The sequence below is a fragment of the Macaca thibetana genome, chromosome 1 (assembly GCF_024542745.1).
Source record: "Macaca thibetana thibetana isolate TM-01 chromosome 1, ASM2454274v1, whole genome shotgun sequence".
Classification (NCBI taxonomy): domain Eukaryota; kingdom Metazoa; phylum Chordata; class Mammalia; order Primates; family Cercopithecidae; genus Macaca; species Macaca thibetana.
In genome coordinates this window covers 21001168-21028907 of record NC_065578.1, presented here as the reverse complement: position 1 = coordinate 21028907, position 27740 = coordinate 21001168, and the positions used below count along the sequence as shown (strand labels likewise).

Below are 27740 nucleotides of genomic sequence, written 5' to 3'. Positions count from 1 at the left end.
GCTGCCCAAAGCTGGGGAGGCCCCGTCCAGCTCCCGGAAAGCTGTAGGGAGGTGAGCGCCAGGGAGGGGCTGGGCCGCAGGACGCGGGGGCCAGGAGGCAGGGAGGGACCGGGTGGGGGGCGGCCGGGAGACATCCAGCGCCCAGATGTGCAGCCCCAGGCACCCGGAGCGCCAGCGCCTGGGTGCGCGCAAGTGGCAGCCGCGCTCCGGTGGGTCTGCCGCGGTCGGACCGGGGTCTGGGCTCCCAGGCGCCGGCGGGGGGCAGTGGGGGGGTTGGGGGGCAGCGAGGGCCGCGCTGCAGTGCCCGCAGCGGCGGGTTGGGGGAGCTGTGCCCGCCCGTCCCCGAGGCCCGGGCGGCGGCTGGGCAGCTGGGTCGCCGCGCCTCTAGCCCGGCCGGGCTCGGCGGCGCGCAGCCAGGCGTGCCTGGAGCGGGCTCGGGCCCCAAGTCCTCCGGAGCGCCCAGCCGGGGAGGCCCCCGGAGCAGCCCAGTCCCGCGGGCTAGGGCGGCAGCCGCCGCCGCTCCGGCCCGCCCCCGGGGGGGGGTGTCCCGGGCCGCTGGGCCCGCCCAGGTAACCCCATCCTCGGCCCGCCCCCGGCCCGCCCCCCCGGCCGCCCGCCCGCCCGCCTCCGCCGCCGCCGCCGCCGCCGCATCCCGGCTCTGGGGCGGCGCTGACAGTCTGGTCCGCGCCGGGCAGCGGGCGCAGCAGCGGGCAGGCTGCCGGCAGGCACACGGAGGCAGAGCCGCGCCGCGCGCGCCCCGGCCCGCCCGCGGGCGCCCACCTGCCGCCCCGACGGGAGGCCCCCCGCGGCCGCAGCCGCTGCCCCGGGCCGGGCGCCCGCGGCGGCACCATGAGTCCCCGTTCGTGCCTGCGTTCGCTGCGCCTCCTCGTCTTCGCCGTCTTCTCAGCCGCCGCGAGCAACTGGCTGTAAGTCGGGCCGGGGCCGGGCGGGGCGGGGCGGGGCGGGGCAGGCCCCGGGGGCAGCGGCCGGTGCCAGGCGGCGCGGGGCAGCGGGCGCGGGGCAGCCCGGCAGGTGTCTCGGCCGCGGGACCGGAGGCTCGCTCGCTCAGCTGCCGCCGCTACTGCCCGAAAGTACCTCTGCACACCCGGGGTCCCCTCCTGCCCGGGTCCGGCTCCCTGCTCAGAGGCGTCAGGGGTGGCGGCGGCGGCGTCCGCACCGGTAGGCGGCTCGGGGCGCTCGAGGGCGACAGGGGTGCGAGCGCGGGGCGGTGGCCCGGAAGGGGCGCCGGGCGCGGGGTGCAGTCCAGCCGGGCTGACAGGTCGCCGAGGAAGCCCATTGCAGGGAAGGGCTCTGGGACATAATAGCAGGTTAATCCCGAGAAGTCCGGAGCGAGCTCCCCGCGCCGAGCTGCGCCGCGCTGCGGGCTGGGCTGGAGGCGTGCAGGGACCTGTTTCTGCTTGGGGGGTGGGAGCAGGAGATAGAAGGAAGGGACCAGGATGCCTGGTCTCCCAGGGCCCGGGGCTGGCGCCGGCGCTGGCCGGGCCTTGGTTTTTCCCTGGGGCAGGAAGAAACTCCGTCCAGACGTTAAAGAAGACAACGGCCCCCCACCTTCCCGTGTCTAGCCTAAGGAGGAGGGGTGGTAACCGCTGGTGACCTGTCTGTTTCTCCTTGACTGGGTTTGCGCTCAGGGCGCTCCCTGGGTAGGGGCGGAAGGTTTGCTGCGGGGAGGGAGACTAAAGGGATGAGCTCCAGTGAGTGGGTGGACAGGGAGCAAGAGGACCTGCACTCCTTTCATCCCCTCTCAGGGACGGTTCCCCATGCCCCGCACTTAACCCTGGCCCCAATTCCTCCTGCCCAGAGCTCTGCCACCATCCGCTGCGGGCAGCCAGTGGGGAGCCAAGCTCCAATATTGATCTGAAAAGCATGGGGTGGGAAGGGGGATCGCCAACAGTGTAGCTGGGGTTTCCATGGAGACAGGGAGAGAGGAAAAAATTCTCTCTGCATCAAGACCAAAGAACAAATATCTCTCATGAAATTGCCCCGAGTGTCCAATGGCTGTTGCTATGAGGTCATTGTGGCCAGCCAGAGCCCTCCAGGCTGGAAGGAGTGTGTTCGTTGGGGTCAGAGCCACCCAGGGCTTGGGGGACAGAGGTGATGTAGAATTCTCCCAGCTGTTCCGAGAGCAAACGACTCCAAGGCAGCCCGAAGTGGCTGCAGAGCTTTTGTTTTTCTTGGAGACTTAATTTGATTAACACTTCAGGAGCAGTGGCAGAGTGTACAGAAAGCAGGGCACTACCACCTTCTCCCACTGCCCCCCTGCAGGCCACCCCCTGAATGGAGCCTGGGTCGCAGAGCTGGGGAGGGAGCTGATTTGGACTTGGAGGACCCTGGGTGTCCCTGGAGCTGGTTCTTGAATGCATGGGTTCAGAGCTGGCATCTCCAAAACAGATCTGAGCATCAGGAGGAGCAAGAACTGGGTCTCACCTGCCCAGCACCGCCAAAGCCACAAAAAACAAAGAATAAAAAGTGGCAGTCCAAGCGTCTGGCCCAGGCCTGCATGGAAGACAGCTACATCTGCAGGGGGAAGTCCTTCAGGAGCATCTCATCTTTGACTCATTTTACAGATGAGGAAACTGAGACCTAGGGAGGGGAAGCTACCTGCCCAAATTCAGAGCTGAGAACTGAACCCAGGTGTTCTGACTCCCAGGCAGTGACCCTATACCCCCTTCCCTGAAGCTGTCCCAAAGTGGAGCCAGCATAGCCCGGTGGCATCACCACTCACCTTCACCCATGTCCACCCCCAAAATCCCAGCGGGGAAGGCAGCTTCGGCTTTGGATCATGCAAACTGTGGGGAATTCCAGCAACTCAGTTCTCCTGCCTGTGCCGTTGGGGGTGGGGTGAGGAGGGGCGGCCTAGGAGAAGAGAGGTTGGCAAACCTGTTCTCTGCAACGGTGATGGTTCAGGTTGCCACGAAGCAGGTCTCTGGATGACCCAGCTCGCTCCTGCTCCACCCCCGGCTTCAAGCCAAGGGTCTCTCTGCTCTGCCCAAGGCAAGAGGAACAACAGGCTTCCTCCCAGGACCCTCCCAAACCAGAGAGGGTATGAAGAAGACACTGGGCACATACCAAGGTTGGGTCCAATATTTACCAACCTCTATCGAACCATCAGCTGGCCAGGAATGGCAGCTCTGGGGGACATGGATGTCACAGCCTGGCCTCCCACAAGCCTGGAGTCTAGGTAGAAAGACATGATAAAACCACGACTGGGTGGAATGGGGCGCATGCTCTATGGCTGTGAGAGAAAAGAGCTGAGTGCGAGCCCGAGCAGGCACAGAGGGGGACTTGGTCTGAAGACTGTAGGATCATAACAATAATAATTATTATGATGACTCCCACAGCATGATCTAAATCCCAACGTTTCCATCCCATTACAGATGAGAAGATTGGGGATTGCAGAGGTAACTGCCCAAGTCACCCAGCTGGTAAATGCCAGAGGTGTCTGACTGAAAAGCTGCCTCTAGAAGGAAAAGCTTTGGGGAGGCAGGTGTCCATGCAGGCATGGTGGCTGGCACTGTGTCTTCTCAAGCGTGAGGTATGAGGAGGCCTGGCCCTGAGAGGATAGCTGACAGCACCTCCTGAGGAGCAAGGTCTAGGTTCCACTCACCTCCCAATACCCTGGAGTCAGGCTTCAGTCCAGGGTGGGTCTGTTGGCCAGTGGCGAGAGCCGGGGCTATCTGTTGTCTCAGAAGGGCGGGTGGCCTAGTGGGGAGGCCAGGTGTCCCGCCGCGTGCAGCTGTTGGGCAGGATGGAGCCTGGAGCTGGGAGGGCAGCCTGAGGCCTGGGCAGGCCCAGAGAAGCTGGGAGCTGTTGATTAGACTCTCTTGTCTGGCACCCGGAGGAGCCGGCTGACAGCTTGTGATGGCTCACACCACTGAGGGAGGGCCGGATGGATGAAGAGTCCCTGGGGGAAGGCTGGGGCTCTGCCCTTAAGGAGGCTACCCTGCCACAGACCTGAGCTCAGCAATGTTTCTGAATGTCCCCTCTTCCCTGCACTGAGGCTGTACCGGGAGTCAGGACACCTGGGTTCCAGTCCCAGCTCTGGGCCACATACTGGGTGGCCCCTTCCTCCCTCGGGGCCACAGTCCTCAGCAGATCATTCTGAACCCCAGATGGAAGTGCTGGGGAGGGTTAGGGAATAAATAAGCTAAGGTCTGAGGATTGTGGATTTCTCAGAGGAGGGTAGTGGGGCTCTAGCAGAATCCCACGGGGGAGGGGAGGGAGCCCATGCTGCACTCGGAGGCAGGCCAGCGGCATGGCCAAGAAGTGGGTCTTTGAGATCCAACTGAGCTCTACCCTGCCCAGCTGAGTGACCTTGGACAGGTTACTTAACCTCTCTGAGCCTCGGGTTTCTCATCTGTAAAATGGAGCCCATTGATGCAAATGGTGCACAATGGTGGTTGGTAAGAAAGAGTGAACCCATACATGTGGCGAACTGGCAAGGGGCCAGGCACGTTGATGGAAATGGCAGCCATGGCAGCTGCCGGAAGCAAGGGCTGCTGTCAGGGAGCTACAGGGCCGCGTCCCTATTGATAAGGGTGGTGGAGAAAACGGGCCTTCAGGTTGCTGCTCCCGAGCCCTGTTTATCCCAGTCTGTCCCACCCAGATCCACTGATTTAACACAGATAGGATCTTAGGCTGCAACCCCCTTGCTCAACAAGGGCCCCCGCAGGAGCCTCCCAGAGTCAGGAAGACCTAGCCTGGCTCACAAGCCAATCATGTCGGGCAGAGGAATTGCTGCTGGGAGCACCTTTCAGTGCCCTGGGGGCAGTGAAGGACGCATCATGCTTTCCACTGGCTTTGAGTCCCCACTGGTGTGCAACTTCGGGCCAAGCTCCCCTGAGCCTGCTTGCCCAGGGGCCGGGGGGGCAGTTTATATCTCCCTTGGTCTTTGGTGGAGTGAAGCCCAACACTCTGGGCACAACTCCCTGGGGCAGGGATGGGGCAGAGCCAGCCCAGATGTGCAGTGCCAGCCACGCAGGTAAAGATGTGGCCCACCTCCTCCAGGAAGTGTCCCCCTGATTCCCAGCTTTTAAAGATCCCTCTCTCCCCTTAAATAGTCAAAAACCCGTCTCCTTAGAGCTCCTCCATGGCCCTGGGCAGTGAATTACAATCACAAACACCTTCCCAGTACTTTACAGTTCACACCAGGATTTCTCAACCTCCATATCACTGATGTTTGGGACCGGATACGTCTTCTGTGTGGGTCTTTTCTGTGCATTGTGGGATATTTAGCAGCATCCCTGACCTTTACCGTCTAGATAGCCTGTAGCATCCCCCCAGGTGACAACATAAAATGTCTGCAGACTTTGCCAAATGTCCTCTGGGGGCGCAAAATCATTCCCCCAAGAATCGGTGGTTTACAAAGACCTTTCACAACCATTACCCTGTTTGAACCACACACCCTCCCCGCCATGCCTCACCACAACTACTTTCAGAGGAGAGGAGCGTAGATTACTTTCAGCCCTACTTCAGAGGCCCAGACGTGCGATGACTTTCCCAAGGTCATTCTGCAAATCAGAAGCAGGACTGGAACTGCTCTCCCATGTCCAGATTTTACAGCTTTCATCCCCCACCTATAGAACCGTTTCGTATTATATATAACTCTAGTCTAATCGTGTGGTTTCTTTACTGCTTCTACAAGGTTATAAACATCTGGAGGCCGCGGCTGTGGCATAAACACCTCTGAATATCTCACAGTGCCTGGCACGTGCCTGCCGGGTACTAGGTGCTCAGCCAATCTTTGATGGATGAATGAAAGGCGGGCTTGTTCAGAGGGTTCTCAGCTGTTGTCCAATGGTAGCCCCTCTTCAAAGGCCTGCAGTAGGAGGAAGGCTCTGCTCCACTGCCCTGAGGCTCAGGTGATACTAAAAGGCACAGAGTTGGGTGACAGGAAGTGTGACTGTTGCCCCCCAGATCTGCTGCTCTGCCCCTCACTCCTGGGCTGGAACAGACCCTGAGAGCCAGGCTGAGTGTTTCTCCGCCAGCACTGCAGCGCCCCAAGACCAGGCTGTGCCCGAGGGGGTGGCTCAGGCAGCAGTCACGACCCAGCTGTCTGCTATGGTTTGACTTTCTTCCCTCAACCCTGGATTAGCAATTGAGCAACGCAGCAAGCATCTGACAAGACAGTGCTCCCCAAACCTGTTGAAACTCGCTCAACTCAGGCCCTGTGGGTACACTTGGAAAGCTGAGCATTTGCACCAAGCCTCCTCTTGTTGCTGCCTCTGGGAAGAGGGGCTTGGGCTGAGCCTGTGGGGTGCAGATTGGCCAGGGAGCCATGGGTGGGGTGACAGCTGCCTGCCGTGGGCCCACCCGTCACCCCTCCACTGCATGGAGCAGGCGCAGCTGCAGGCAGAGCTGCGACCCCAGGGTTGCTCTCCAGATTTCCACAGGAGTTGCCAGGTTTTATCTCTGAGTCCTGAACTGCATCTTCTGTGATTCAGCCAAACTCGGGACGGCTCGCTCCCTGCCGTGACCCCACCAGCTCCCCCTCCCCCATGTCCTGGCAAACTGAAACCAAACTGTGTTCTGAAAGTTCCCTGCCAAGTCAGACCCCGCAGAGGAGGGGACCTGGTCTGAGGAGAGAGCGGGAGGGAGGTGGGAGGAGGAAGGGATGCGTCCTCCAGGGGAGAGGAGCCTCGGACAGCTCATATGTATCTTCGGGGAGGCCCATTAGAACAGCGGGAATGCTGATGGGCCTGAGGGCCCTTCCCTGCGATGACTCTGAATGGTCCCTTCAGACCCTATTTCTCAATCTGTTCACACACAAGCCCTGAAATCCCAGGATTGGGCCCCAGAGACCCTTCCCCAAGTGCTGGAGACAGCAGAGTAGCCCCTTCTGGGTCAGGTGCCCAGCTGTTCCGGCAACCCAAGCTTCGAGGCATGAGAGTGAGGGGATTCTTGGGGACTCTCTCAGCTCAACCCCTTTGGGGAGCCTTCCTGCCAGGCAGGGCCTGGGATGCCCCCATGCAAACATGTCGAGCACTTCCCCACATCAGGCCCTGTGCTGGGCACTGAGGGCCATACAGCATGGCGGTGGTAGAACCAGGACTCCATCCCAGGTCTCCCAGAGCTGTCCCTGCAGCCACTGGCAGCTGCCCTGCAGCCCCGTACCCCTAGCCAGTTATTATCTGCTGGGGGCATGAGCCCCACCCTGGTGGGGGCAGGAGTGGGGGTTCAGCCACAGGCTTTCCCAGGACTGGACCTTTGGAAGGTATCCCCCAAGGCTGAGGAACTCACTAGAAATCGGGAGCCTCACTCCAGGAGGCCAGCACTGGCTCTGGACAGTTCGGCTGGGGTTTCACCTGGTCTCCTCTTTCCCCACCCCCAGGTTCTCTCAGCCCACCAGGGAGGACAGTTCAATGGGTCAGTGGCCACAGGACATGAAAGGTTATGGGGACACAGGTTGGGTGGGTCTAGCAAAGGAAGAGCTCTCTGCTGGCAAGTCGGGGGACAAGGTGAGGTCAGATCAGCCTTAAATTTGACACCCACTCCCCCCCCAACAACACACCTGCCTCAGGGAGAGAAGGCAAGTTCTCACCTGGCAGAGCTCTGGGGCCATCCAGGCTCAGGTCCAACCGTCTACTTTGTGGCCCTGAGGCAGCCACCAGCTCCCTGGGAACACATACAGTGAGATGGGAAATGGGGTGGGGGGCTCCCAAACAGGAAGTGGGGGACATAGATCCCTCAAACAGGAAGTGGGGGACACAGAGCCCTCAGGAGTGAAATGCAGGGGGCTGGGGTGCCAGGATACTGGAAGTAATGAGAATTGAGAAACTAAGAGTCAGAAAATGAGGGCACTGAGGCTTCCAAGGATAGGAGATGGGAGCAAGGGGTCCCAGGAGACAGGAAAGAGGGAAAGGGGCCCGAAGGTGCAGAGTGGTGTGCACTGGCAGTGGAGGCCTGGGTTCCAGGGGAGGCCGTTCTCTCTCTCCACCTGAGGAAATGCACCTGAGGCCAAGAGGACTTGGCCTGGGCCTTGACAGACCTAGGACCATGCTAAGGCTGAGAGGTGAAGGCAGCACCCACTGCCCTGCAAACCACCATGAGTGTCTCCAAAGCCTGCCCCTCCAGGAGTTTTGGACCAGTGGCAGCAGCTCTTCTGTGGCCCCAACAGCTACGGAGACCACAGGCCTCCACACTGTCCAGGCAGCCCCATAACCACCCAGACATCTGTCCCCACACCCCTTACTCCTGACACAGCCCAGACACCTCGCTGTAGTTCAGAAAAGACATGGGGCTCTAGAAAGACCCATCAAGGGAAGAATCAGGCCTCCTCCCTCAGGTCACTGTCTGTTGACTGCCAAACTTCAAGCCTCAGTACCCTGGATCATCTTTGGCTTAGGAGCCAGAGTGACCTGTCTTCAAATCCTGACCTCCCACTGCAGGCCGCACGGCCTCAAACATATGCTTCTCTGAGCTTCAGTTTCCTCATCTGCAAAACAGAGGGGAAGACACCTGCGTAGCCAGCCCTGTGCTGTTGCACTAAAGACATACTGAGGCATGTGACTATTGATTGCAGAACATAAATGAAGGTCCCATGCATCTACTCTGTTATGTCCACAAATGGTTTCCAAGTCCCCTTGACACTCCTGAGCTTGTCCTGCACACCACTGTCCCTGCCCTCACCCCAGTGTCCCAGCTTTTGATGTCCTAGCAGCACCAACCCCTCCACCCGTCTCTCACACTCCCCAGCCTCACAGGGTCTGACTGACGGTCGCCAGGAAACACATTCTCAAACTCTGCAGACTTCGTCTGGAGACTCTGTCAAAAGCCTGCCATTGAGATGGCTGCTGAGGTCACCCACTGTACCCTGGGGGAGCGTGTCCCACCTCTCAGGCATGATCAGCTGAAAAAAAGACCAGGAACCCAGGCCTAAGTGGGCCAAGAGAGTCAAGCAAAGAAAACACACAAATGAGCGGAAGCCAGCACGGGTCTGGTCTGGGGTGCAGCAGAGGGGCGACCAGAGGAACTGGGAGAGGTAGTGGGAGGGGTGGTGACGGCACTGATGGCAGTAAGCATCTTGATGATGCTGCTAGAACAATGTTGCAGCAGGGATGAGCATCTCCTGCACACACATTTCATTCATTTAGGCCTCCTGCCTGCAGGAATCCCAGTCTTCCCACTTTACAGATGAACACACTGAGGCTCAGAGGTGTTCACTAACTTGCTTCAAGCAACACAAAGATGAGATTTGGACCCAGGAGTTCCTGGTCCGTGTCCTTACTGCACTGCCTGCCATGCCAAAGGACAAGAGTCTCCAAGGCTAAGGCACTGTCAGGGGGAGGACAGCAGGATATCAAGACTATGGTTATAGAAACATTCAAAGATGGAAAAGTGAGTGGGGGGTATGGTTAGCATCTTGGGAAACCAGGCACCATCCCCCTAAGAACACAGTCCTGGATGGGGACTGTGGTCACTTTTGTCCCCACTGGCCCACATCCCCCAAGGCGGCTCTGTTCAGCAGCCACTCCGTTTTCTTCCGGCTCCCCCTCCCACCCCCTTGGTCTCCTTCCTCCCTGGTATCACAGGCACGACCGCTCCTGAGGAGGCTCTAAATGTGGCCCAGGCAGGCAGGGAGGCCAAAGGGAGGGGGCAGAGAGGCCTGCGCCGGCGTCCCAGCCCCCACCTGGACACCCGCAGGGCCGGGACCCACGACACTGGTCTGCTTGGCCTCCCAAACGCTCCAGCTATTTCCCGTCCCCTCTCCTCTTGACTCACAGCGTAAGAGCCGGGAGGAGTCGCAGAGGTGCAGATTTTCCTCTAGGAATTTGTATATTTTTTTAAAAAAGCAAGCAAACCTGGAAAAGCTTGGGACAAGCCCAGCTAATTTTAGTTTCTAATGAAAACAGCAGGTGGCTGAGAGGATCTGATCTCCCTGGCAGGGCAAGGGCCCTCCAGCCTTGCAGGCTGTAGGCACGGGCCGGGCTCAGGGAGGGCCTCCTGGGAGGAGCCTGCAGGACCTGCAGCCCCCGTTGGAGAAGATCAGGGCATGAGCTGGCTGGTAGCGGCAGCAGGGGCGGCCTGGGCTGGCGGGGTAACCTGATCAACGGCATGGCCATGGCTAGAGTCCTGGGTGGCCGGGGCAGCAGGTGGCAAATTGCTAAGCCTGTACTCCACGGTGGCAGGAAGGAACCTAAATTGGGGTAATGCAGCCAGGACAGGAGAAGTCTCAGGGATGGCCAACGCCCTGCACAGCCTGGCCCAGCCCACCCATCATGCCCTGGCTCTCTGTCACCCCTAGAAAGGGCTGGTGCACTCCATGTTTGAGCCTGGTCCAACTCCAGGGTCAGCGGATGGCACACGTGTCTCTGAGGTTGAACCACCCTAGGGCGCTAGAAGGGGATTCCTGAGGTGTCCAGGACGAATCAGGCCTCACCCTAATGGGTGTCCAGGCCCTCAGCAGATCAAAAGACCACAGCAGCCCCCACATTCCTCCCTCATCCTTATCTTCCCCGTCCTGAGCACTCTGCCAAGAGGCAAGCAGAGGGAACCCCATCAGGACAGAGCCCTACATCCCTGCTGCAGGCATTTATTAAACACCTTCTATGCACTGTGCTCTGTATGAGGCACCAAGGGCAGTATTAGCCCTCTCAGCAGGTAAATGGGGCATATCCACAGCCAGGTACAGAGGAAACAGAGTTGAGAGTTAGGGCTGGGTTTGCACTGCAACTCGCTGCTCTAGCTGTGGGACTTTGTGCAAGTTGCTTTGTCTCTGTAGCCTCAGTTTGCTCATCTGTAAAATGGGGCCAGATGCTAGCTAGATACTGAAACGGGCAAGCAGAAACATTGTGGATGAGAGCCTGTAATGCCTGGGGTTCTCACTCTCTAGAGCCGGTGCCCAGTTCCATTTCCAGCCCTGGCACCCAGCCCTGCCCGGGCGAGACCCTGTGGTCTGGGGGAACAGGGGTGGGGGTGGGGCTGGGCCTCGTGTGTATGGAAGGGGACAGCTGCTGTGCCAGATGAAGGCAGGGGCTGGGGGTGGGCACTGGTGCCAACGGAAGAGGTTGCTCAGCTCCTTCCTGGAAGCTGGCCCAGTGACTCACGGCCACGGCAGCCCAGCAGCTCACCCTAAGCCCCTGCGACTGTCATTTAGCCCTTGCTGCCTTCTGAGCCTGGGTGGGGGGATGCAGGTGGCTCCCCTGGTCCATCTCACTACTTATTCAATGGCAGAGACACATCTATCAGCCTGGCACGGGGCCAGTAGGCCCCTGAGGCCCAGCCACTCCCCACCCTGCCAGTAGAAGGAGGCTCACCTACTCTGACAGTGGGAAAGGCCATATGGACCCACCAGTTTACTGTACCCATGAGGAGACAGGCTCCAAGTATGGCAGGGACTTGCCCAAGGTCATGGTGGGTCAGAGGCTGCCCCCGCCCCCCCCCCCGCCACCTCGCCCAGAGAACCCGTGCCCTTGGGTGCCTCCCTTGACCAGAGGCCAGGGCCCAGCACAGCCAGACGCAGCCTCCTTGGCTGCACACTGTGGGAGCAGAGGCTGACTTGGGAATGGGCCAGCTCTGTGCCCCCACATGACAGAGCAAACAGGGCCCCCACCCTTTGCCAAGAGGCCAAGCCTGGGTCTGAGCAGGAAAGGATCCAACGTCAGGCTCAATTCCTTGTGCCCCGACCTAGGGACACCTGTGGCCTCCTGAACGTGGACCTGGCCCACCGCCAGTAGCCGGGCTCTTGGCGCCCCCTGCAGGCCAAGAGCAACAGGTGGGACTAGCTCCACAGGCGACCCCTTGACTGGGCAGAGGCGGGAGAGCGCCCAGGCAGGGCTGAGGAGCCGGTGGGCCCTTCCCCTTCCAAATACAGCCTCTGCTGCGTCTCAGCCCCCTTCCTGCCCTTGTCTTCCCTCCAAGGGGCTCCGAGCTCCTGCCTGGGCCTTGTCAGGACACCACCAGTCTGTGCATCCCCTGGGAACCACCAAGTAGATAGGAAGGAGGGGCGTGGGGAGGCCCCTGGGAGACCAGGAATGTGGGGGGTGGGGAGGGGAGGCTGGCCGTCCTTGGCCTGATACCACCTACTTCGCACTTGCCCCGTGCTGTGTACTTGCCCCCACAATTACCTGGCATCTAGGATGCACCCAGCTGACAGCCAGGTGCATCACACAGCAAATCACGGGCATTCCTCTCGGCAGCCCTCTGGGTGAGAACCGTTATCTCCATTTACAGATAAGGAAAACCAGGCTCAGGCTCCACAGCCACGGGAAAAGGAACATCCTGGGGATCAATGCCACAGTGAGGAGGGCAGTGGCGTCCCTGAGTCAGAGCTCCCTATGGCTGAGAAGGAAACATCACCCATACTTACACAGACTGCTCTCGGGGCCAGCGCCTACCTGGCCTCCCAGCTGTATCTAAGGCACATTAAGTTAACCTCAGATGCCCACCAAACCCCGCTGGGACTGGGACTCAGGCACGTCCACTTTCAACAAACCCTGCACACATTTCTGATGCACAGCCAGATTCAAGAACCGTCACTTGGTCCAACTCACATACTTGACAAATAAAATTTAGCTGCCACCTGCAAACCCCCAGGGATAGGAAGACAGCCCCCCAACTGCACCCTGGCTAGCATCTTTGGGTTGAATAAACCCAGCTCCCAGCAGCTTCTGGCCACGGTGTCAATTCTAGTCTTTGAGCCGCACAGAGAATACTGTCTCTGCCCAAGGCTGTGAAGCCAGGCAAACGCCAGGTTCAAGTCCTGCTCAACCTCACTGGCTGTATGGCCCTGCACATGAGGTAAATTACTTAAAATGTCTGTGCCTCAGTTTCCTCTTCTTTCAAGTGGGAGTTGGTTGGCTGAGAGGATTAAATGCAATAAAGTAAAGTACTTAGCCCAGTCCCAAGTTCCATAGAAGTTAGCTCTTCTTATCTTTAGAAAGAATTCCTGTAAATAGGACTTTCTGTTTGCTTTTCTATTTGGTCACCATTCATTCATTCCCTCGTTCAACAAACGAATGGTGACTTCCTGCCTCATTGCCTCAGGCCAGTGTCAGGCCATCTCTCACACACTGATCCCTCTTGCTCCAGGCAGCAGTTCCTTCACTCAGACAGAACCAGTGGCCCCTTCTCTTATTACAGATGAGGAAACTGAGGCCCAGAGAGCAGTGACCTTCCCTTTATCCTTCTTCAAACAAGAAATTTGCGCAGCTTCCTTTATAAGATGCAACAGCTTCTTCACTGGCACCTCCAGAAGATCCCCAACGCTTGGGATACTCAGTGTGCTGGGCAAGCCCCTGCAGGAGGCCTGGCTCGCTGCAGAGTCTGGGGCAGCAGGAAACTCCAATCTGTGTGGCTGAGGCTGAAGGCAGAGCCAGGCCCGGAACCTCCTTCTGGCATGGGAAGGCCCCCCTCTCAATCTCTGGGGCCTCAGTGTGTCCACCTGTAAAACGAGGGGTCTGGGCCAGATCCCCTGTTGGGGAACATTGCTTAGGTGTGATTCTCTGCACTCTGTTGCTTCTCCAAGAACCTGGAAAGCAGCCCTGCCCTGGGAGGTGATCAGACGCATCTCCCACTCATCAGATGGGAAAGGGGGTCTTCCAGAGTCACCACTCAGCTCTCCTCTCCAGAGGCTGCCTCTTGTCCACCTACTATGTGCACTTGGCCCTGGCCAGAGACACTCAGGGGAAGGGTAGGGCAGGCTGAGGGGCAATGGTTAGAGCACAAGCCTCTGGGGTGTCCAGACCCGAGCTCTAATTCAGGTCTGCCCTTAGAGCTGGGTGACCTTGAGCCAGTCGCTCCACCTCTCTGAACAAGACCTGACACTTAATAAGTGCTCAGTTAATGCATGTTTCCCTTCCCTCAAGAGCGGTTCAGCTTCTCCCTCGTAGGGCCCTTCCCCAGCTCTGCTCCAATCCCAGTGAGCACTTTTATGTCTTGCTTCAAGTCTCTTTGCCTCCTGACCCAGATCACAGAGTGTCTGTCCTTAGATGAGTTAGGGCCTCCCAGGCCCCTTCAGTGCCACGAAGGAGGACAGGCAGGAGAAAGACCTATAGGTGTGAAGGGATTGGAAGTTGAGCTCTCGCACTTGCTATCTGTGTGATCTTGGGCCTGTCACCCTCTTCATTTTAGAATCCATAAAATGGGCATAAGCATGATCACCTCATAGATTTGGGGTGAGGATGCAACAGGGCGAAGTGCAGCCATGGTGCACGGCACCTAGTCGGTGACCTGTAACTGTGGTGCTCTCTCTCGTCCTCCACTGAAATGGAAACATTCACAGGCCCCCTCCCGTATGTGCCTGGTCCCGGAGCACCTTCACAGAACTCCTCTCATTGAGATCATGATCCTCGCAATAACCCTCTGAGGAGCAGCCATCATTGCTCCATCTCCATAGAAACTCAAGGGGCAGAGGAGAGAGCATGCTGCACTTGGCTTTTGAACCCTCCATACAGCCGCCCACTCTCACCACCACCACCCATATCCTGACCATCCCTAGACCTCTAGCCCGTCACTGCCCTCATTGTCCCACCTCCAAAGGGTGGCAACAGTGCCACTGGTCTCCATCTGGTGGTCCTAGGATGTGGCTGGCAGTGAGGAACTTGGTCTTGTGGCCAGAAGGTGGGCCAAGGATCACTGGGGTTCCTGCCTAGGGCAGGGAAAGAGAGACCCTGGGCAGACAGCAGCTCCAGCCTCCTCGCTAGAGGGCATCTCGGCAAGGAATAGTGGGATCCCATAGCCAGGTCTGGGGTGACGTCCTGGCACAGACAGTGGCACGGGGGCCACCGGGGCAGGGAGGGATCCCATAGGGGCTCAATCAGCTTCACTCCCACTGCTGCTGCCTGCTTTGCCTAACTTGAGATAGAGGCCTTTTGTGGAAGACAGCATTTCCACTCCCTTGGTGCCCCTAGAGCTGGGCAGGAGGGCCTGTAACTGGATCAAGAGAGAAGTCAGCAGCCAGGCCCAGTCACTGGGACGAGTCAGTTCCCAGAGACCCAGGCTGGAGCGCAGGCCTGGTCCTGGGCCGGGAAAGATGAGGAGGTGGGCTCTGCATCACATGCCACCCTCTCCCCAGGTACCTGGCCAAGCTATCGTCAGTGGGGAGCATCTCAGAGGAGGAGACGTGTGAGAAACTCAAGGGCCTGATCCAGAGGCAGGTGCAGATGTGCAAGCGGAACCTGGAAGTCATGGACTCGGTGCGTCGCGGTGCCCAACTGGCCATTGAGGAGTGCCAGTACCAGTTCCGGAACCGGCGCTGGAACTGCTCCACACTCGACTCCCTGCCCGTCTTCGGCAAGGTGGTGACGCAAGGTGAGGGAAGGGCGTGCAGGGCTGCAGAGGAGCCTGCAGTGCCAGGGCGTGGGCCCAGCAGGAAATGAGATGCTTGTGAGCAACAGGGCTATTCCAGGTCATTTCTGAAGTAAAACCAACACAGGGCCCAAGTGAGGGCATAAAGGATGCAGAGCGTTGGGGGCCCAGGACAGGAGGATGATCCAGATGGGAGGCGCATGTGGGATGGGGGCCATCGGAAGAGATGGCAGCTCTGTGCTGGGGCAGCACTGAGAAGCACGCCGTGTTTCCAGTGATGGCCTCCTGGAAGTGTAAGCAGGTAATGAAGGAAGAAACTGAAGCTCGGGCAGGGAACAGCACTGACTTGCCCAAGGTTCCTCAGAGGGAGAGGAGCAGTCAGGGCTTAGACCCGAGGCTCTGGATCCCTGGCCCGCTGCTCTTCCCACCCCAGCACTTGGCTTCCAGTATCTGGGCCCATCCCATTCCTTGGTACATCTGACCAACCTTATTGTGCACCTCCAGCACGGCCAGCCCTGAGATACAGGGATGTGCAGAAACAGAGGCACATGGAGGTTAAGTAACTTGCCCAAGGTCACAGAACTAGAAAATGGCAGAGCCAGGACTCAACCCCAGGCAGTCCCGCTACCAGGTCTGTGGTCTTACCCTCAACAAGGAAACGCTGTGATCAAGGGGCCAGGGGAGACTGTGGGAGCACAGAGTGGACACCACCCCTCGCTGGGGCTGGGATGCTCAGGGAAGGCTTTTCCGAGGAGACTGGCCCTCAGCTGAGACCAGAAATGTGAGATGGCATTAAGCCAAAGACAGGGGGGCCAGGGCATAGAGAACGGTCTATGGAACTGGAAGTCTCCTCCGGAGGTCGCCAGCCAAGCTCCTGCCCTCGAGGAAGTTCTTTAAACTATGGGCCCCTTTTTCTACTTCCTGAGCATGAAACTGACACTTCCGAGTCACTAACCATCGACAGGGCCCTTTGACTTGCTCAGGCAGCAGGAAGGGGTTGCCTGGGCCAACCCTTCTCCTGGCACCTGTGGTCCTGGACGGCCGGGGCTGCTGGGCTTGTGGCAAACCATTTGGATGTTGCTGGAAACCAACTGTGATAGAAATTTGGAAGCCGTTCTCCTAAGAGCTGGCAGGGGCCAAAAAGGCATGATCTCGCTTGGCATTGCTGAACATCACTGCTCTGGAAAAGCAACAGAGACCCAGTGAGCCTAGCCTGGCAGTGGAGGATCTCCCAGGATGACAGTGCTGCCTCCAGGCAGGAAGGGGTGCCTGGTCGATGGGGCCCCAGAACCAGCCTCAAACAGCAGCTCATGAGCCTGGGAAGCCCTTGGACAGAGTAGGTGTGTCTTGGACAGATTGGTGGATAGACTGGCAGCGTTTCATATGGCAGGCTGTCACCCACTCCCACTCCTCCCTTTGCACATGCAACATCCTCTACCCCAAACACCCAAGCCCCCTTCTTGAGGGCTCAGCAGTTCCCTCCTCCACGACACCTTCTCAGCTCTTCCCTCTGGGCTCCAAAGCTCTTTGTTCTTCCTGTGGGATTTTTTTTGAATCATAATTTCAAACTTACAGAAGAGTTGCAAAAGTAGGACAAGGAACTCCTATATCCTCTTCACTTGATTCAGCAACCGCTTACATTTTCACCCATTTGCTTTGTTATTCTCTCTTTCTATATATACACACATCTTTTTATCTACACCATTTGTGTTCACGCTGCTTCTAGCACACCTTTTAGACTGAAATGCTTATCTCCTCACCCGACTCCACTCCCCCATCACTAGGACTCGGACCCTTCGAAGGCAAGGGTCATGGCTCATTGATCTGTTTCTTGGCACATGGCAAAGCCTGGCATGGAGGAGACAGTTAGTGGATGTCATCTAATGACAGAAAGCAGGTCGGGGGAAAGGAATCAAAGAGGCAAGGGAGGGGGTAGCCTGGGCCAATGCTGGCCTGAAGTCATCGTGGGTACTCGGGACCCTGTGAGAAGCCCTCCTTACCTTTGGGGGAGGAACCAAGGGGGTACCCAGCACTGGCTCAGCAAGTTCTGAGGGACGCTGAGATTCCTACTAGGCCTGGGTGGTACCTGCTCTGGACTAAAGTCTGAGTGGTAGAGTCGAATGTCCAGCCCCCTTTGGAGAGGGACATGTCAAGGTGCCGAGACTAGGCCAGTCACACCTGGCAGGTACCAGTCGCACTTGGAGAAGGAGGCTAAGCTCTGCCCACGCATCAGACTCCTCCTTTTTGCATTTGAGGTTTTCTTCCCTAGTAAAATTCCTCTTGGAAACTTCTTAATTTGTCTCCAGTGACTAAGAGGAAAAGGGGCTCGTCCCTCCTGAGGTCCGAGAGCGAAGCACTGCTCTCAGAAGGTCCAGGGACTGGCTGGTGAGGCAGATGGAGGAAGGGTGAGGCCGAGGATGGCCTGGGACAAGTGCCTGCGCTCCCCTGAGCATCTGTGTCCTTGCCTGGCAACAAGGCCACACGCAGGCCCACCTCATGAGGCTGTCACGAAGATACAGTGGCCTCACGCATGGGAAGCACTTCGTGTAGACACACCTCCCATCACCAGCTCCTGTCATCTACAGCAGCCCGTGTAAGCGGGCCTCACTCACATGCCCAGCTTTCAGGACCGGGGGCATGGCCAGAGCCTGCATACATGAGCCACCTGGCTGGGTCATGGCGTCAGACGTGGAAGACAAAGCTAGCAGGCCAGACCAGACCCACCCCAGGGTCTGAGAGGAGAGAAGGAGCCCCCATTTTCTGAGGGCCTGTGGTGTGCTATTACATCAGGTCATTCTCGTGACACTCTGAGTTTATAGTGCTGTTCTCCGACATCACAGGTGAGAAAGAAGACTTGGCAAGCAGAGGGCGGTAACACCCCCAGCCCTGGGCCTGCCAACTCTTGGCTGGGAGATTCTGGGCAAGGTCTATGCCCTCTCTAAATCCCAGTGTCCTCCTTGACCACCCCAGGACCAGCCTCCTAGGATTCCCATGAGGATCAGAGAGATGATGCCTAGGAAGGGCTAACTGACCCCCACATGGCTCAGGGGTGGGGGGCTCTCCCACTGCCAGCACTGCCCCAGGTCTCACAGCCTCCCCTGCTCCTGGCCTGGAGGCAAGATGGACAGTGAAATAATCATGAACAATGAGGGAGGTGTGTAATTTGGGGCAAAACTGTGTGTTCTAGGCTGAACATCTACCAAAAATTTGGTAATGTAGCTGGCATAGCTGGGAGGGCGGGGATTGGTGGTTCTTGGCTGAGCAGGTGTTCAGGGCTAGATGAGGGATGGCCTCTGTGTTTTAGTCACTACTTAATCCCAAGCCCTAGAACAGGACTTGCACATAGGTAACCAACAAATATTAAAATATTAAATGAGCAGGACCTGCATATAATAGGCAACTGATAAATATTGAATGAATTGTTAAATACTGAACTGACAAATATCAAATAAACCAATAAATATTGAATGAACCAACGGGTGTGAGGGTGGGAGGGAGGCCATAGCACCAGGCAAAGGTGTGCCTGGGCAGGGTAGGAGAGGCAGGAAAGGCAGTAACAACAACCCTTCTCCTGCTGTCCTCCATTTGTAGACAGCACTGGGCCTCCTCTGCCTCTACTGTGTCTTATTCTACGACCTTGAGCAAATCCCTATCCTGAGATGAGGGACTTGATGAATTCTAAGGCCCCCTCAGGGTTTGACTGCTGTGGCTGGGAGGCCATGTGGTGCCCTGGCCATCGCAAAGTGAGGGTCCAAACCCAGGCCTGTCTGTCCATTCCCCATGTCTAAACCATCTAGGACACCTTCCTAACTGTGGCACCACCTGGACCTAAGAAGTAAATGCTCTGTGGTCTTGGGTGTCCCTCACTAGAACCTGTGCTCTCACCTTTGTCCTCAATATTGGCATCACACTGGACCCAATGATGGGGAGAACATTTTTTTCTCCTGGGTTACCTCTGTGACCCAGCCTTTTGATGCTATAAGTTACAGAAGATCTGGGGAGGAGGTACCCCCGAGATACTCCCACACTGGGAAAGCCTTGAGGCTGCAGTGGCCAGACACACACAAGACAATTAGAAGATAAAGCTTGGGACATCCTGATTCTGACCACATGGGGCAGGGAGGCAGAGAGGTGCAAAGTCTGGCCTGCCGGGGTGGCATTATTATCCTTATGTTAGAGTTGAGAACACTCAACTCAGGAAGGCTCAGAAAGAAAGGTCACACTGCTAGTGAGAATGCAATACAACTTTGGCTCTGAAACCTTCGCTCTTTCCCTGATCCTGTATTGTCTCTTACATCTAAAGGGGCTTCCTGGAGCTGGTTTCAAGAAAAGGTGGGTTTTTGCACATCCAAGAGAGTAAAGGAATCTGGAAAGGCAGACTGGGCAGGGATAGAGGTTGGAGAACGGGGGATAAGGTTATCCTGGGAGACAGTGCCTATCCTGCCCCACCTCCCCAGGACTGCAGCTGGGCCTCACCTCTACCAAGATACCTGCCCTGGCACCCAGGGGATCAGCAAGCCTATGGCTTCATTGCCAGTCCAACTCAGCCTTAGCCAGTTCTCCAAACACTCCTAACTACTTCCTTCTCCCGTATCTGGGAAAGACTTCACAAGTGATATGCTATGAAGGGCACAGGCCTTGAGTCTGACAAGCCTTGGTTCCAATCCCCACTTGGCCATTTACTGCCTGAGGGAGCCAGGGCAAGACACCAAGCCTCTCACCTTTTCTTCTATAGAGCAGAGCTGTAGAGAGCTCATTGCTAAGGCTGTCATGAGCCTTAGACAGCACATAGCAGGCCCTCAGAAAGAGTGGCCGTTAGTGGATTTACAGGTTAACTGAATTCCCAGCCCCAAGCAGCCTTAGCACCTTGGAAAAGGTGGCATTGAGGCTGGACCCAGAGGACACACAGTATTTAGACCTGTGACATCAGGGGCCAGGGGTGCTCTAGGAATAAGAAACAGCAGGAAGAAATGAGCTGGGTGTGGGAAGGGGCAAATGGCTGTATGAAAACGGAAGAAGTCACCATAGAGTTCTGCCTTACCCTGGCCCCTGGCCCAGGAAAGGACAAGGCAAGGATTGCCTTCCTCCCTCAAAAAGTCCCTGGCCAGGGAGCAGGATCTGCCACCTTGCTAGGGAAGCTCTGCTGCTACCCACCCAGGTGGACCACCGTTCTTTCTCTATGTCTGAGTGGCCCCTGGGGAGAGTGCTCTGCCAGGTCCTCCTCAAGTGAGCAGGGCTCCAGCCTGGGCACCTGGGCAGAGGTGAGGAACTGGGAAGGGCCACCACCCTGGAGTCCAAGGGCTGGAAGCCAGAACCAGGTAGAGAAGGCTGGAGGAGCTGCCATCAGCTTTAGAGGCACAGATGCTTGCCTACATCTTCCAGGCTTTCTGGGGCCTGCTGTGCTGAGCCCAGAGGCCAGCTGCTCACCGTCCCCCAATAAAGAACCCACAGAGAGAACTGGGCTTGTCCTACAGCATGTGAAGTTTGGGGTGGACCTAAGGAAGCCCTTCTTGGCTCCATATGTGGGAGGTGGAATCAACTGCATGTGTATTCCCAGGGGCTCAGGGCCTCTGGGAGGCAGAATAATGTCAAGTTTGAAAGCTCTGGAGTCTGGCTGCCTGGGTTCAAATTCTAACTCCACCACTTCCTGGCTGGGTATTGTTGGACAAGTTGCTTTACCACTCAGTGCCTCAGTTTCTCCATCTGTCAAAGATGGATGAAAAGTATCTACTTCTTAGGGTTGTTGGGACAAGTATATAACACATGTGAAGTGCTTAGACAGAGCCCAGCACATGGTAAACCGTCTCTAAGCTTTAGGTCGTTAATCTTCCTTCCAGAATCTCTTCCTTCAGGCCCAGTCCTGATATGAGAAAACAGTGTTCTTGTTCCCAAAGCCAGGGCAAAAGGAACCTGGGAGTCTCAGTGGATGAATGTTGGTTTGGGGAATGAGGCAGAGGTCTCTCTGAGCAACCTCCCTGGGGGCCCTGCACCCCAGGGACCCCCAGTACACAGGGGAGATCAGCCTGGGGCTGGGGTTGGGCTGGGGTGGCCTGGGAGCCAAGACCAGCAGAGGAGGAAGGACCATGCAAGGCCAGGCTGAGGCGACCCGCCAGTCTCGTCAGCCAGCCCCGTCTCCTGCTTTGACTTCCCTTCCCCCTTGGTCTTTGGGGCAAAGATTTGTGCTGGTTCAGGCCTGGAAATACCAGAAATACCAGAAACTGAAGTCGTCTCTCTTTGGGCGGCCACAGCATAAAACCAACCAACATGATCCTGCTATTAACCTCGATTAACTTGGAGAAGACTCTGTCTCAGGCTGTCGAGGCTCCATTGCTCCAGCCAAGCCCCCCAATGCTGGCCCAAAATGGCCAAGCCAGGGTGGAGGGTGGGCAGTGGAGAGTGGGTGGTGGGCACTATCGCCAGCTCAAGGGCCGAACCAAGAACAGGGCGTCCTGAGTGGTCGGGGACTGAGCTGCCTCCCACCCCAGTGCTCGGCCTCTACAGCCTCTGTCCACAGACACGGGCACAGAGAAGGTGATTGTTTCCATCTGACCACGGTGACTGCTCCCTGGGGCAGCCGAGAGCACAGGCCTGGGTGTCACAGAGGTAACTGCCAACCATGGGGCCAAAGCCTGCCCCCTCCACTCCTGTGGACACAGACACTCCGACAAGAGACAGAAGGACAGTCACAGCATACAGAGGCCCTCCTCACAGGGCCCAGGAGGGGAGCATGGTCTGCTGTCTGGTCACACACCCAGCCGGCCATGCATACTCCAGCTCGCACACTGCCCCCCACCTCCAGAAAGAGAGTCCACAACAGCTACACCCCCGAGGCACAGTTCTTAGGAGGATAAAAACATCCATTCAGGCAGGGGACGAGGGCCGAGGGCCGGCACCAAAATAGAATCACTGAGAAGTCATGGGGCAGAGGCGGTCAGACGTGTGCTTGAGTCTTGGTTCTGTGGCTCTCTGGCTGGGTGACTGGGACCAAATCCCTTCCCCGGCTGATCCTCCATTTCTCCATCTATAAAATGGGGGACAATGAAGCCCCCAGTGGTGGAGGGCTTATGCGTAATAGATATCTCCTAATTAGCCACAATAGGGGTTAGGGGTTACGTAGAAGCTGTTGTTATTATGGTTTACTCTAAGGAAGCAAGACATTTTCAGAAACAGGCCCAGTCTCAGAGGAAGGGGCAAGATCATAAGGTAGGGTGACTCCAGTGGGGCCAGCTGGGGAACAGGCCAGAAAAGGAAGCCAGACCTGAGTTTATAGTCCAGGCCTTCTTCCTACCTGCAGCCTTGGCAAGCCAGTTCACCTCTCCCAGCCTGTCTGGTCTTCCATAAACCTTCACAAACCTTCTGGGGAGGGAGTGAGAACAGCTTCCCACAGGAGCTGGGAACATAGGCTCTGAAGCCAGACTGTCTGCTGGCTCAGTGACCTCGGAAAAGCCCCCAAGACTCTGTTTAAATGGAGATGGTAACAGTCCTTGCCTTCTGGGGTGGTTGTGAGGATGACAGGATCTGCCTGTGTGAAGAGCCCTAAGCCATGCTCTGGTAAAGGAAGCAGATTCAGCTATTGGTGTGATAAGCACAAGCACCTTCCTGATTTCTGCCGTCTTGCTCCCTTCTGGCCTCCAGCAAGCAGGAGGCCCCATATGCCCCTCCCCCTCTACAAAGGCGGGTGCAGGGAGGAGCCCTGGGACCCAGCCCTGCCCTCCATCTGCCTCCCACAGGGACTCGGGAGGCGGCCTTCGTGTACGCCATCTCTTCGGCAGGTGTGGCCTTTGCAGTGACGCGGGCGTGCAGCAGTGGGGAGCTGGAGAAGTGTGGCTGTGACCGGACGGTGCACGGGGTCAGCCCACAGGGTAGGTGCAGGAGGTGGTCAGAGTGGGAGGGCAGGGGGCATGACCTTGGCCCTCACTCACCACAACCCTCTCTGTGCCCACCACACCCCAGGCTTCCAGTGGTCAGGATGCTCTGACAACATCGCCTACGGTGTGGCCTTCTCACAGTCGTTTGTGGATGTGCGGGAGAGAAGCAAGGGGGCCTCGTCCAGCAGAGCCCTCATGAACCTCCACAACAATGAGGCCGGCAGGAAGGTAGTATGGTGCTACCAAAAGCGGGGTAGGGATAGCGTGCGCAGGGCCTCACATACTCTCCCACCCACATGGCCACTCAGAAAACATTTGTGCAGGCTCTCACCAGCACCTGGCACCTCTGTAGGCCAGTGGGGTTCAGGACAGGCCAGGTGGGGGTGCAGACAGGCGGGCAGGTGTTACAGACAGGGTAAGTGGCCCCCTCCATACATATGGCCCCCCACACACATACATACATGTGTGTCCATCCCTGTCTCTCATACACATTGACTCCCCAAAAGAGCAGCAGAGCTAGGATGTGAACCTTTCTCCCCATCACCATGAAGATCGTGTGCCTATAACGCCACCTGCCTTCTGGATGCCTACTCCCCAAGGTTCCTACAGAAGTTAAATGCAGCAGTGTTCTCCCTACCCAGCACCTGTCACTCACTGTTGATAGGACACCACCCTTAGTGCTTCTCTTTCATCAACTCCCAGTGCCCCAAGTGCAGGGACAGTACCTTGTTCACCTGTCACAACACTGCTTAGCAGCCCAGTACCGCATAATTCATAAGAGGAGGTACAACAGCAAATCTGACTGCAGCGTCGGCCCCAGGGCACCAACAGTCCACTGTCAGCCTCCAGGGCCCCTCCCCGCCTCCCCTTGCCATCTCCTGATGGCCCCTCTCCCCTACCCTCTCCCACAGGCCATCCTGACACACATGCGGGTGGAATGCAAGTGCCACGGGGTGTCAGGCTCCTGTGAGGTAAAGACGTGCTGGCGAGCCGTGCCGCCCTTCCGCCAGGTGGGTCACGCACTGAAGGAGAAGTTTGATGGTGCCACTGAGGTGGAGCCACGCCGCGTGGGCTCCTCCAGGGCACTGGTGCCACGCAATGCACAGTTCAAGCCGCACACAGATGAGGACCTGGTGTACTTGGAGCCCAGCCCCGACTTCTGCGAGCAGGACATGCGCAGCGGCGTGCTGGGCACGAGGGGCCGCACATGCAACAAGACGTCCAAGGCCATCGACGGCTGTGAGCTGCTGTGCTGTGGCCGCGGCTTCCACACGGCGCAGGTGGAGCTGGCTGAACGCTGCAGCTGCAAATTCCACTGGTGCTGCTTCGTCAAGTGCCGGCAGTGCCAGCGGCTCGTGGAGTTGCACACGTGCCGATGACCGCTTGCCTAGCCCTGCGCCAGCAACCACCTAGTGGCCCAGGGAAGGCCGATAATTTAAACAGTCTCCCACCACCTACCCCAAGAGATACTGGTTGTATTTTTTGTTTTGGTTTGGTTTTTGGGTCCTCATGTTATTTATTGCCGAAACCAGGCAGGCAACCCCAAGGGCACCAACCAGGGCCTCCCCAAAGCCTGGGCCTTTGTGGCTGCCACTGACCAAAGGGACCTTGCTCGTGCCTCTGGCTGCCCATATGTGGCTGCCACTGACCACTCAGTTGTTATCTGTGTCCATTTTTCTACTTGCAGACTTAAGGTGGAGTAACAAGGAGTATTACCACCACATGGCTACTGACCGTGTCATCGGGGAAGAGGGGGCCTTATGGCAGGGAAAATAGGTACCGTCTTGATGGAAGTCACACCCTCTGGAAAAAAGAACTCTCAACTCTCCAGCACACATACACATGGACTCCTGGCAGCTTGAGCCTAGAAGCCATGTCTCTCAAATGCCCTGAGAAAGAGAACAAGCAGATACCAGGTCAAGGGCAGGAGGTTCATTTCAGCCCTCACATGGACAGCTAGAGGTTCAATCTCTGTGGGTCCTTCCAGGCAAAAGGAGGGAGGTGAGAGCAAGAGAAGGCTGAAGTCCCACCCTAGAGCCCAGCCTGCCCCCTGGGCGGAGGAAACTTAACCACTCCCCAGACCCACCTAAGCAGGCATATAGGCTGCCATCCTGGACCAGGGATCCTGGCTGTGCTTTTGCAGTCATGCCCCTGAGTCACCTTTCACAGTGCTGTTCCTCCATGAAACTGAAAAAGGAAACCACACACACACACACACACACACACACACACACACACACACACGCACATGTGCAAGAGAGAGGGAGGAAAGGGCTGTGCAATAAAGTCCTCTGCCATTATCTTACTCAACACAATTTATTGGGCAAATACTACGTGTTCTAGGCCCTGTACGGACCATCTCACTTGATGGCCTCAACAGTCCTGGGAAGCAGACAAAACAGGAATGCTAATGCCCATCTGACAGCAGAGAGGGCAATGCTCACCAGACCTCACAGCAAGCTTGATGGAGAGGTAGGGCCAGAAGAGTCCTCCAGCCAAGCCTCCTCCTTGGTTCTTGTACCCTAAGGCACATAAACTGCAGGTCTTCTTGGGTCTGAGCCTGGGGCGGGGAGTTCTGGCTGGAGGAAAAGGGGCAGGGAAGCAGCAGGAGTCAAAGATCACAGGCTGAGCTGGAGTCCACATGGTTCCTGAGGGCAGAACAGGCTCTGAGGAAAGACGTGAACAGCTGGAAGGTTGACAGTGAGGTCTCAGCAGTGTGGCGCACCCATCCCCAGCGTATCTGGGTCCCTGGGGTCCCAGGTACCATGGTTACTGCAAGATTTCCCAAGAGACAGCACCAGCAACCTGGGCCTGACCCTGTGCAACCGCCAAACCATCAGGAGCCCCGCCCAGGCTTGTGAGCAGGACATGCACGAAGCAAGACCTTGCCCCTGACCCAACTGCTTCTCAGATGGGCTTCCAATCACCAGAGGAAGTTGCTGTCAGCCCAGTTTCCAGACTGCCCCCACATTGGGGCTCTAAGTTTCAGGTCTGAGATCTTATGCTCTGTGATCCCCCATTTGGGGTTCCCAGACTCCAAGCTCCTGACTCCTGTGTTCAGTGGCTGAATTCAACATCCGAGATTTGGAATATGGGCTCCAGCCTGCAGAAACTCCTCTCCAGGCATTATGGTTTGTGCCTCCTAGTGTTGGCTCCCTCATGAAAAGAGGGTCAACACCCTTGGCCCCCAGCCAAGATCTCTGCTCAGTGTCCACACAAGGAGGAAGCCAAAACCAAGTGAGGTGCTGGAGCCACATTCAAACGTGGGGATAATCTTGGAGCAAGCCAGCTCTGATGTGGATGAAAGCTGAGCCAACTGTCGCCACAGCTGCCCAGCTGGGTCCACTGCTCCTCTGGCTGGCTGTTCAGCTGTCCACTAAGCCCAGGAAAAATACTATCCCTCACTAGCAGAGGCCAGACCCAGTGAGAGGGAACAGTGAGGACCCCTCCCCTCCCAGAGACAAGAGCTGAGCCACTCTCCCCATGCAGAGAACAGTGGGTCCAGGTTGGATGCTGGTATGATGCGAACTGCCCTTTTCACCTGCCAGGGAGTTCCTAAAGCTGATCTTCCTGGGGTTCTGAAGGTTGCAACCTAGTTAATCAGACCAGATTCTAGGAACCACTACCCAGGCCGACCACCGCCAGTGCTGCAGAGGTCAAAGAAATCCACAGCCACAGGACAAGGAGCTTCTTTGGACATGCCCAGCTCCAAACTGTCCTGGGGGAACTGGCACAGCCCTTACATAGTCCACCCCCTCTTGGCCTCACTGTGGCCTGGAAATTGGCCAGAAGGTCCACATCCTGCCCAAACCACTCTCCTCTCATCCCAAGGCAAAGGTGATGCCCTGAGGCCTAGGGCTGGATAAACCCCAGCTCTGGATGCTGCTAACCCACTCTGCTGCCCCACCCCATCCTCCAATTTTTATACTAGGCTCTTTGCCATTGTGACGTCCCCATGACATAGTCTGATGCACGATAAAACAATTATTTCTTTATCTTGCAATTGTGACAGTGACTTTTTTTATAGAATAGGGAGAAGAGACTTGGAGAAGGTCATGGGAATAGCAGATAAATAGTAGCAAATTCTATATATAGGGGCCCTTTTGCCTTCTTAATAGGTGGTTTGAGGGCCACAAGAACCTACCTGCATGCTTTCTGAAACTTCACTGCTCACAAAAGCTTCTTCATGTGCGTTTCACTGGGTCATGACCAGCTACTTAAACCTTGGCCTAGTCAGATCTTTCAAGAGTATGGATGACGGCCTGACTGAGTAGAGGGCCTGGTAAACTGGGTACTGACATGGGAGGTAGGGGACGAGGGAAAAGGACTTAGCTTCTATCCTGAGACATGGGAATCCAAGGACTATGGCTTACAGGTAAACTCCAGAATTAGAACCCAGTTAGAATAAGGAAACTGGGTGGAAAACTTCATGTAACTCAAGTCTAAAGCCACAGCCAAGGGAACTCGTTGCTGATGGGGAGATCCAGGGTGCCTTCTCAGGAACCTCCCTTCTAACTGAGTGAAGTCCTTATTCTTACCAAAGCAGGCCATGGCCTGTCCCCGACCCCCGCCGCAGCAAATTCACAGCAGCCGAGGAGTGGGGAGGCT

The 27740-nt window shown here is 57.1% G+C and overlaps 1 protein-coding gene across 1 annotated transcript; it reads left to right on the top strand.

Annotated features, from left to right (window-relative positions):
- Nucleotides 1–660: 660 nt before the first annotated feature.
- On the top strand, nucleotides 661–27135 carry WNT4 (Wnt family member 4). The gene is made up of 5 exons (XM_050794041.1): nucleotides 661–926; nucleotides 15032–15267; nucleotides 22995–23126; nucleotides 23218–23360; nucleotides 24044–27135. Exons 1-5 carry the CDS (start codon nucleotides 850–852, stop codon nucleotides 24509–24511), a joined length of 1056 nt encoding a protein of 351 aa, XP_050649998.1. The 5' UTR covers nucleotides 661–849; the 3' UTR covers nucleotides 24512–27135.
- Nucleotides 27136–27740: the final 605 nt, after the last annotated feature.